At 38.3% G+C, this 11,805-nt stretch overlaps 1 protein-coding gene across 1 annotated transcript; it reads left to right on the forward strand.

Annotated features, from left to right (window-relative positions):
* The first annotated feature begins 427 nt into the window (after positions 1-427).
* On the forward strand, positions 428-9,638 carry cblc (Cbl proto-oncogene C, E3 ubiquitin protein ligase). Its single transcript, XM_059567886.1, has 12 exons — positions 428-1,225; positions 4,292-4,438; positions 4,617-4,773; positions 5,027-5,148; positions 5,269-5,406; positions 5,494-5,581; positions 6,233-6,364; positions 6,976-7,167; positions 8,116-8,244; positions 8,437-8,492; positions 8,921-8,976; positions 9,169-9,638. Exons 1-12 carry the CDS (start codon positions 855-857, stop codon positions 9,330-9,332), a joined length of 1,752 nt encoding a protein of 583 aa, XP_059423869.1. The 5' UTR covers positions 428-854; the 3' UTR covers positions 9,333-9,638.
* The last annotated feature ends 2,167 nt before the right edge of the window (positions 9,639-11,805 follow it).

The raw sequence follows: 11,805 nt of genomic DNA on the forward strand, positions 1-11,805 counted from the left end.
ACTGAGAGAAATCACAGCAAGCAAGAGCACTAAATGTCTGTATGGGTGGAGTGATGGTGGGACCTGGAGGCCGGTAGATCTGAGAGTAAAGCTTTAGTATTTCAACTATTTTTGGTGTCATGGTTTTTGTTTTTTTGTAATGGAGACATGGCAAAAAGACACATGACTAGAACTTTGCATCTTTTTTCTGTGGAGGACCTTTTTTTATTTTTTGCTAAAACCAACCTGCATAGTTTTTTTGTCAGGTGTGGCGCATGTGCTGTTTGGGTAAGTCAGCTTTTCTTGTTCTGCTCGGGAAGAATGTTTCTTGTGAAACGAATGTGGCAATGATGACAAATCTTCTTCGCACTTCATCTGACCCGCGGACCTTGACATGGGCAGCACAAAGTTTTTAAACTGGATTATTTTGCAGTGGTAAGATGACTGTTCATTTTGAAATCATCATACTTACAGCTGCGTTTGAGCTTTTCTTATCAAAATATCATCATCTGTGATAACAGGACAAAGAGTTATTGGGGAAGTGGTTTTCATATAAATCACGCTACCTTAAAATAGATGACTTTTCTGAGAATAAAGGAGATGTGAATTAATTTGTTATTGTATCTGGTCATTTGATAAGTTATAGTTTCAGAGGATTTCATCTCTTCAGACTAGCTCTGCTACAAATGACGCTTTGCATAAACTCAACCTATCAGGTGTTACATGCATATAAGAGGATATCTACATCAACTACACTTTAATTGTGTGTAGGAAGTGATTGTTTCAACACTATTTTCAATGACTGTTGATTGAGACACATGGCAGAATCATCACTAGCACTCCACGTGTGACACATTGGATATATCTCATCTATCATGGCAACAGCTAGACGTTCGAGTCAAGCTCTTGACACTTCTCAGTCCATGTCTCAGTCCCCCACCAGCACGGACCGTAAACTTCTTGATAAAGTTCTCAGGAGACTGGACAAACTGCATAAACTGAGCACCAACCCCAGGTTGGGTCTTAAAAACAGCCCGCCGTACCTTCCCGAACTAGTGTCGGAGACCGCCATCCACCTGACAGAAGTATGGGCTCCCTACAGGGGCTCCATGATGGCCGTGCCACGAGGGGACGAGGGTGATTATCTGAGGATCCATGTTCGACACCTGCTGGACAAGGCAGATAAAGCTGTGCTACTGTTTAAGGATGGCAAGGAGAAGATGTTTGAAGAGACATCAAGCTACAGGTAAGAAAACCCAAGAAGCACAGAGGTCAGTTTTTAGTCTAAGCACTGGACTTGGTATGTGTGTTCTTCAGAACATCTCAGAGATGATCATAATTTAGTGGACTGAAAGATATTAAAAGATTAAAAAAAAAACAGACACAAGATGATATACTTTGCAATAATAAATTAATAAAAAAAGACTCTCAAAAAATCAAAATTTGGAAGATTGGGTATATATTTATGTGTGTGTGTGTATATATATATATATATATATATATATATATATATATAGTGTTTATAAGGTAACACTTCTCTTTAATGGACATTTTACTGACTATATGTAAGTACATATCAACCCAGCTCTATCCCTAACCAAACAGTACCAATTCTCTAAAGTGGGTAATTTGACATGTAGTTATAAATTAATGAGATTAGGTTGACTTGGATTATCTGTGGATTATCAAAATAAAATGTAATCATATATTAAATTATAAATTAGTGTGTGTGGTGAGAGATTTTCATCTTTTCATTCATGCTAGCTCTGCTTAAAATGACGCTATCCATAAACTCAACCAATCATAAGTGGTTACATGCATAAAAGTGGACTTTCTCTACTACACATTAATTGTGCGAACAAAGTGATTTTTAGATGATTTAGACACGTCAGAACCTTAGATTGTGTGTGTGTGTATGTGTGTGTGTGTGTGAGAGAGAGATAAAGTATAAATTAAATTGGTTAACAGGTTTCTTGAATAGAGCAGACCTAAAATGTTTTGTTTACCAAAAATTTACCATATAGCTTGGACAGAAATGCAATAAGTTTTTTGGTAACTGAAGAATCTGGAAATGTCAATACTACTTTAATTCAAGACTCATCACCACTTCTCTTATAATGGTCCTTTGGTTTTTGTAATCTAATTATTATAAAAAAAAGACTGTCAAAAAGGAGCAGAAATACATTAAGTATTAAAACTATTTAAGTAGTGGTAGAAAAAGTATTTAAATTAGGTCATAAAATGAAATGGTAATACTGATTAAACATTTGCACGGCACGCTACATGTACCTATAAATAGAATTACAATGCTTAGCAAAAACGTCTTGAAAGAATGTAAATATAAGTACTGACATGTCCACACACGTATAAAGATGGGAATCAGTTTTGCAAGGGAAAAACGATCCTAGAAAAAAGTTCCTGTTATAAACCTTAACAACAACTTGAATGCAAAAAAAAAACACCTTATTTTCAATCTTAAGAAACCAAAGATAGCTGTCCCTATTTAGACTTTGTGGTGAGTCTTGACCAAGTCTCTGCTCTGCTGTGACTACTAATGACCAGTGTGTATAGTGGGGCATTATCATGGAAATGGAGGAAACTTTCCTCTGGCGATGGAGGCCAGCAGTTTAATGTTATGTTTCGGCACAGCAGTGGCCGTTCTGATAACTTCCTGATCACAAAACATAACTTTATTTTTAATGGTATTATTTTAGTTTATGCACGGCAAAAAAAGAGAGAATGAAATATGCTCCTCAAATAATACATCACATTAGAGAATAACATAAAATCCCTGAGACCCAAAAGATATAATATTTGGTCTGCTCCTCATTTATCTCCAAGTAAAAGTAAATAATGGGCTTGTTTGCAATGTCTGCAAATTGTTTAACTTCTCTTCTGTTTGAAGCTGAATAGCAAGACCTTCAAGTCGCAGGTTTTTTTTTTTTTTTACTTCTTTCCACTTGAGCGCCAATGTGTTCAATATTTCACACAGCATGTCACAGCTGCACCTTTAGGGTTGAGAAAAGTTTGAAAGAATACAAGCAGTATCACAATGTGTCCATCACTTATGACATGCTGACAAAATACATAGAAGATAATATATTTGATAAATAGATACAGTCCCCCCCATTCCTCAAAGCATGAAATAGCCTATTATATCTCCCCTGTAAGCAAATGATTTATTTATAAGAGAGAACGAAATGACCACAAAAACCTAATACAGTACATGGAGTGCATTTCACCTGATTTATGACTGCTGGGCAGCGATTAAACCATGGCAACATGGTTAGTGGACAGGACAGTATGTGATGGAAAATTTAAGAACGTGACTAAAGGAAACTTCAGGCCTCAGAAGCGCTGTACTTTCTGTTGGCTGCTCAGATAAAAGGTAAGAAAAAATGAGGGCTTTGTGGCTTAGCTACTAGAGATAAAAGTAGAAACTAAGCGGTCATATTGTCTGAGTGGAAAAATCTGTTGCATACAAGCCATGGTTGGTCAGTTTAGCACCCAAGTTAGATGCACATGCATCTCAACACACTAAAGCCACATTATCCAGAGCCTAACAGAAACGGACTCAAGGAATGTCAATTCTAAGATTTATTACTGACTAAACTGTACACTGAAAAAAATATATTGCAGTTAAACAGTTTTCACTCAAAAGTAGTAGTACATTTCAGAAGTAGTATTTTCTTGTAGAAAATACTCCAATAGCCTTATTTACAACATTGAAAAAACAATAGACATCATAATACGATGACACGTTGAAACATCACCTACTACACAATTTTTAAAAAACAATGCATATTACATCTGTACTGTTGTGTGCATTTAATAAATACATTTATTTTCTCTATATTTATGCAGTCTGAGTTAATTATGTACATTTGTGACACGAGTATAACAGATGAGAGGTGCTGATCTGTGCCGTGCTGTGCGTAGAGGATGCTGATGCTACCATGGCAACCTCTTTGATCAATTAGTAATGGAAAATTCTGTCAGCCCGACCACAGACACTCAGGACAGGATGCATCAAAGTACTACTTCCTGTTTCTAGGCGTTAGAGTGCATTGTGCTTATGTCAGTCTTTTGTTTCTTTTTGGGTGTATGTTTGTGCAACTTGTTAACATGATTTTATAACACATTAAAAAACAATTATCATTGTGCACAAAACAAAAAAGCACCACAGCTCTTCTGTGCACCTAGTACTTCTAGACACTTTATACAGACAGATGTGTTTCACTATGTAATATTTGTACACAGACAAAATATGTATTTTTTTAATGTAAAAAATATTATATTCTTTCTATTTCAGGAGAAATCTTACTAAGCTGTCACTGCTGTTCAGCCACATGTTGAATGAACTACAAACTTTGTTTCCTGGTGGACGATTTCAGGGTGATACTTATAGAATTACAAAGACAGAGGCCAAAGACTTCTGGAGGAAAGCCTTTGGACACAAGTATGACAAAAATAATTTACTTTAACGTGTACTGAAGATTCAGATGTACGCATCCATTTTTGGATCATTAACTCTCTCTTTGTCTATGTCTCTCTCTCTCTTTCTCTCTCTCTCTGTCTATGTCTCTCTCTCTCTCTCTCTCTCTCTCTCTGTCTATGTCTATGTCTCTCTCTCTCAGATGTATAGTGCAGTGGACCATTTTTAAACAGCAGCTGAGGAGGGTTCATTACTTTGAAGAGGGAATGGAGGCCATGGCTTTGAAGTCCACAGTTGATCTCACTTGTAACGATCACATATCCATCTTTGAGTTTGATATTTTCACCAGGCTTTTTCAGGTATCCTAAACTTGAGCAGAACTTTTGTTAAAAACAGCAGCAACAGTCCATGACTTATTAGATATGTTTGATAAAATAAATCATATAAAATAAATCAAGCATGAAAATTAGATTATTTTAACATTTGTTTATTATAGACGTTAAAGTTTCTTGCCTTCTAATCTATTAATAAAAAGTTGTCTGCAATAGAACATCACGTCATGGTTCTCATGGAGTGTTTTTTTTTTTTTTTTTTGCATTTGGTTTTCTTTAGCCCTGGTCAACTTTGTTAAGAAATTGGAATCATTTAGCAGTAACTCACCCAGGATACATGGCTTTTCTCACCTACGACCAGGTCAAGGTCCGACTAGAGCACTACAGACACCGTCCTGGCAGGTAAGACAATGACAAAGCCCAAATGAGCTGATAAACCAAAAATATTATGGATAGCTCATCTAGGTTTAACCTTAGAGTTACAGTGGTTTAGATCTGAACTCTTACTGGCTCTCTCCACAGCTACATCTTTCGTCTCAGTTGCACACAAATGGGTCAGTGGGCGATTGGTCATGTGACCAGTGATGGTAACATTGTGCAAACCATTCCCCAAAACACACCTCTTTACCAAGCACTCATACAAGGTTTCAGAGAGGGCTGGTGAGTTCAAAATCTAATAAAAAAAAGTACATGGAAATGAAATCTGACATCATAATGTAATCATTATCTGGATGCTTATATCTACAGCTATTTGTATCCTGATGGGCGTGATGTGAACCCTGACCTCAACAGCCTGTGCAGTCCGACTCACAAGGGTCGAGTCAAAGTCACAGAGGTAATATATACCTCAACCAAATAAAAACGTGGTCTTTTCTTCAAATAAACTAAATGTTAACTGATATAAATACATTTTATTTCAGCTAATTTATTTTTATCTCATTGAATTTAGTTAATCTTTTAGTTAATCAATTACTTTATGTATTAAAATAACTAAGACTAAAACAGAAATCAAAATAGCTTAAAAGCTATTTACACGCGCACACACACACACACACACACACACACACACACGTATATATTTGTGTGTGTGTGTGTGTGTATGTAAACAAAAAATTATCAAATGACAAAAACACAACAAAATACTAAAATCAAGTAAAATAAAAGAAATCTAAACTGATTTAAAATATTAATAAAAACTAATAGTATCTCAGTGATACTAAAATAACACTACAATGCTTAGTTTTTTTTTGAGGGGGGGGCATGTTACAAGAAAATGTAAATTTTAATAATATTAATAATGTTGTACTATACTACATTCAATTAAATCCTCTTTTTCTTTTCTTTTTCTTTTTTTTGCATGTGTGTCTTAAAAGCTGATAAATTAGAGTTTGACATATACTCTTTTTTTTAGCAATTTTTTTGTGTGTCTCTAATACAAGATGCACTTTTTTCCTCTATCCTTTATGTGTTGAATTTCTCTCTTCAGGAGCAGTATGAATTATACTGTGAGATTGGTAGCACATTTCAGCTCTGCAAAATCTGCACAGAACGAGACAAGGACACTCGCATTCAGCCCTGTGGGCATCTGCTGTGCAAGCCCTGCTTGACTGGCTGGCAGGTATATCATTTTCTTATTGTGCTCAGACCTCCATTCACACTTGCATGCACACTCACAATCAGTCATGGTCAAGTAACACCCAAAAACCCACATTCAGAACAGCTATACATGATTACATGATTGTGTTTTCCGTTGTTGATGCATAAACATATTAAATAGAACTCATTAGAATACAACTCTTTTACTTGAAATAAATCACTAACATAAACTGAGAATTACATGCTTGCATAAAGCAAAGTCATTCAGAAAGCAGTTCCGCATGAAATATTGTGTTTGCCACAGTGGCATGCAGCATGACCTGACATTTTGGCTCAAGCTTCCTGCCTGTGTTTGATCAAGCATATGTGTGCAGTGTGACTGATTTTCCACTTCTCTTAAGTCACTCTTCATTGCATGTTAAGATAACATTTACCCTAGAAAATGAGAGGACGTGATGCATTTCTGTATCTCTACATCTTACACATTCAAAGACAAGTGCAACTCTCATAAGATGTCAAAAGATAAGCAAGTCTTTCTTGTGGTGTGATGTGCAGGAGAAGGATGCCCTTGGGAGCATTAAATAAGTATGTGAATTTGCATGTGAAAGTTGTGTCGCTCCCTCTGATGTGCAGAAGTCAGACGGGCACACGTGCCCCTACTGCCGCTGTGACATCAGAGGCACAGAGTCCATCCTCATTGAGCCCTACCAGCCAGCGAGAGACAGGAGGGCAGGGGGGAAGGAGGAAGAGGAGGAAGACGAAGATGAGGAGGATGATCATGAGGATGTGGAGCTGGTGATGAAAAAACTAGCTTGTATGAAAAAGGTGACAAGAGTGTGTAATATGGGAATCAGGAATTCTTTGCTTGGCAATATGAAATTCACATTTATTTATTATTATTTTTATTATGATTTTACTCTTATATGTTGATTCTTGTGTGCTTAGAGTTCTCAAATATGAATTTCCATTGCTTGTTTTTTTTTATAAAACCAACCAAATTTACACAAAACGCCAAGACCCCTAGACCTCACACTGTCCTTTCATACAAAATACATTTACATTAAACAAACAGATAGTTTTTACACAATTTATACAATTATTCAGCAGTGTAATGGCTAGATTATAGATGATTGCATAATCTGTTCTGTATCAGTTATCAGCCAATATTACAGTTTTCTCAATTTGTTTATAGATATTAATTGTGAATGCTCATTTCCAGTTTTAACTTAATTTTATTACCTATTTAGATTACCTTTGCCACCATCTAAAGCTCATGTAAAGTCCATCTATAAAACACTGTTAAATGTAATATTTAATAAATCTCAAAATGAATATCCATTTTTCATACTGTTAATGTAAATGTTGTGATGACTAAATTCACCTGTAGCAAAATGCTAAGATTACATTTTTATTATTATTCATGTATTCATTTAAACAAAGTTTTATTTCATTTGTCATTTAAACAGAATTTTAATATTGACCAATTGTTGGAGCTGTACTATAAATTGTATTGTATTCATAATCGCGATTTGTTACTTTCTCGATTTATTAAGCAAACTTGTCTGCAATATTGTATGCCGTTTTTACTGAAACTAGCTTTTTTGTATTCTCTAGCTTTTATTGTATGATCATCATACATCAAGTTGCTTTCCTATGAAGAACGTCTGCTTATGCAATAAATGTGAATGTAATTGTAGGCTTGATTCTGTGCAAGTCTTCAGTTCACTCTGACTTTAATGGTTGTTTAATTTCATTCCTCTCTCACTATTTCAGATATCACAGGAGGAGTATCAAGTTCCTCGTTCCAGTCTCTTACCCCCTCCCCTTCCTCCCAAAAGACATTCACTTTCCCCGTGTCCATCTCCCAAACCGGCCTCCAAATCCTTGAGCATAGGCACACAGGTCAGCCAGTGTAGATTCGTCTATCTGTCTGTCTGATTTTTTATCTGTGCTGTTTTTAAATCACACTGTGGTTGGTAACCTAATTCTGAAATTAATAACGTTACTTTTGTAAATTGCATAGTCCTCAGTGGTTGGTAAGTAAATTTAGTGGAACTGTAATCATGAGAATCAGTTATCATTCTCTCTCCGCAGAAAGTCAAACATGGTTCCTGGTCAGAAAACATGCTGAGACAAACTTCCTCAGATAGGTAAGAAATGTTTTGAATAAGCATTATTTTTTACAGCACAGTACACATGATTAAGATTCTCCTTATGAGTATTTGCCAATAATGCATGAATACATTTGCATTAGATCCTCTGCTAGGACACCTGTTTGATCTTGATGGTAACTGACGTCATGCATCCACTAAAAATAACCTTGACATTCATTGCATAAATAGTTCAGAAAAGTTAGCTACCATGCTAGTTGCTTTCAGATGCCACTTTGATAAGTTTTCACCTAATGCGGTTACATTTCTCACATTTTAAGAATAACTTAAGTGTCCAAATACATTCTGGAGTTACTGTAGTTATAATCGAATGTTTGATGCATTAGTAAGTTATTAAATTAAAATAATAAGCTTCCATAATAATGTCTGTTTCTGTTATCCTTTTACTGCTTCTTAATTGGATTCAGAAGTGAGGAACTTTTGGAAGACTTCCGTCCCTCCTCTTTGCCATACGTCAAAAACAGTGGGTATCATAATTAACTTTCATTCACCTCTTGTATGCTTATCATAACTGTGATATTTCTTACAATAATTTTCTTTAGAATACTTGTGACAGGTTCTGTTGAACACTTATATGACTTTGCTGCTGTTGTACTGACATCTGGTGGCAGGATTTGAAATAACACTGATGAAACATGATTTCCTGTCTGTGTAGGTGGGGTGTCCTGGGAAGGGCCAGCAGAAAGTGTAAAAAGGAAAAGGAAAGATAAAAGAAGGGGCAATGAAGAAGAGGAAGATCATGACAGAGGTGTGTTGGATTCAGAGTCTCCCTCAGGAAGTCAAATTCATGGGGAGGGAGAAGGAAACAATTCATCCTGACAGGAAAAATCACTTCAGACGCCAGACTGTACAGTTTATTGGCAAGACAAAGCAAACTTGTGATATCTGCAACACTGGACAACCAAAATGGTTCAAAGGACTCAATAGTGATCAGATTCAGAACATATTTGCATGCAGGAATATTAGCTCCATTGACCTTTGCAATGACAGCAGAAAACAAGCATCTTACTGCTCACACCTTTTTAATACATTTTAAATTCTACCTCATGCCTACTAAATTTTTAGAGAACAAGCACTGTGTTTTGACAGACCACAATGAATAAAAAATGCTGTTAATTAAACAAACTGCTGACTTTTTACATTTATATCCCAAGATATAGGTTGTTTAACTTTTTCTAAATAAGAACCCCCTAAATAAAACCCCAAACAAAGTTTTACATTACAATACATAACAGTAACATAGTTTGCAAATTCACAGTTTCATATTTAGTAAAAGAATGTTAACGAACACTTATTGATATTTATTCTTGTTACTGTAGAAGTCTTTTTAGAGATCTGTCAAATGAAGCAATGGTTTTCCCAGGCTGGCTGTAAATGAGAATTATAACAACTGATTGATTGCTCCATACTGTTTCGACTTCGTCTCTGCTGCCCTCTGCTGGATTGAGACAGAACTCAATTTGAGTTAAAATAATAGAGTGGCATGCTTCCTGTTTGTTTAGAAGTGGTTGGGATTCACCTGAATGCATTCTTGTCGTTTCTTTCATTCTTCTATAATGAGTTTCACATGATTTGTCACAGTTACAGTTATAGTGTGACAAGGTTAAGTTAAACCTGACTTTAAAGCCATACAAAATGTGATCTATTGGTGCCCCATTGGAGTACAAAAACTGAAAACATGCCTATATGTTGAATTAATGACCTGGATACAGTAGTATAACTAAACACACACAAATAATGATAATAATAAAAAATTAAAAATAAAGTTTAACATCTTAAACAATTAGTTTACCAGCCATTCTACAGAACTGGTGCATCCCCCAAGCGAATAAATAGATAAATACAATGATAGTAATAATATTAAAAAACCAATTATTCAAATCTTAGATGTTTACCAAGATCCTTCTATTATCTATTGAAACCCACAATAGTATTTAAAATATCAGTAAGCTTAATATTGTCACGGCTTACGCTGCTGGAAGGAACACGGAGCCGAGGGATAAACAAAACAAGGATTTATTAAAGCAAACATAGGCAAGGTAAGTGGCAAATAACAGGTGGCAAGTAACAAGTAGACAGGTAGACCCGACAAAACAGAACTGAAAGGACAAGGCTTATATACAAGGGATAATGGGGGAACACAGGTGGATGGCATGACTAAATTAACAGGGACATGGAACACATGCGGAAAATGACTAGACACACCTGGGAACTAATCAAACCACATAGAGACAGAAACTGGGTCACAGGGGCAAAAACACACAAAATGAGTCCAGGTGTGTGACAGTACTCCCCCCTCCCGGTAGGTGCGTCCTCGCACCGTAGAAACAACAAAGGGAGGCGTGGGTGGGAACTTGGGAGGAGGTTCCGGTGGAGGACAGCCTCCCAGGAGGGGGCCAGCAGACAGGGACTACAGAGGAAGGAGCCAGGGAGGAGATGACGGAGGGAGGAGCCAGGGAGGAGACAGGAAGGATCTGAAGCAGGAGGTACCCAGCAGGACCCTGGCCACAGCCATAACGGCCCAAGGTGGGGCCGACGGTGGAAGGAGCCATGGAGGAGGAATGGTCACCGACTCCAGGGACTCGACCCACGGCAACGGAGCAAGTGGAGGAGGAGCCCGAGGTGGAGACGGAGAGCCAGGGTGACGGGGAGGAGCCGGAGGTCCTAGGCGGAACTGATGGCTCTGGTGACTGACGCGGCGATGTGGATCCGGAAGGCCGCGGTGAGGCCAGAGTGACCGAGGACTGAGGTGTAGCCGAGGGGATGAAGGAGCCTGAAGGAGCCTGACGGAGCCGGAGGGACGAGGCGAAGCCGGAGGAGTGGAGTCCCGAGGCATAGGATGGACGACGCCAGACCAAGGCGGAGCCGGAGGGACGAGGGAGCCAGGCAGAGCATGTGGACTGCCGGGCCACGGCGGAGAGGAAGGAGCCATGGTGGAGCCGACGGGTCAACGGGCCAAGGCGGAGTCCAGGCCTCAGAGGCTGGAGGCGGAGGTGAGGGAGACGCCGACCAAGGCGTCGCTGGAGGATGGCGGTCCCGCTGAGCTCGCACCACAATGATGGTAGGCTGAGGGCGAGCAGAGGGGCAGCCAGACGACAGCGGAGGAGGAGGCAGGAGTGGGTGGGAATTTTGGAGGAGCAGGCATTGGAGTAAGCTCTGGGGCTGGAGCCCGTCCTGGGCTTAACGGAGGATCAGGAGCCCGTCCTGGGCTTAACGGAGGATCAGGAGCCCGTCCTCGGCTTAACGGAGGATCAGGAGCCCGTCCTCGGGCTTAACGGAGGATCAGGAGCCC

Source organism: Carassius carassius, chromosome 15 (assembly GCF_963082965.1).
Source record: "Carassius carassius chromosome 15, fCarCar2.1, whole genome shotgun sequence".
Taxonomy (NCBI): domain Eukaryota; kingdom Metazoa; phylum Chordata; class Actinopteri; order Cypriniformes; family Cyprinidae; genus Carassius; species Carassius carassius.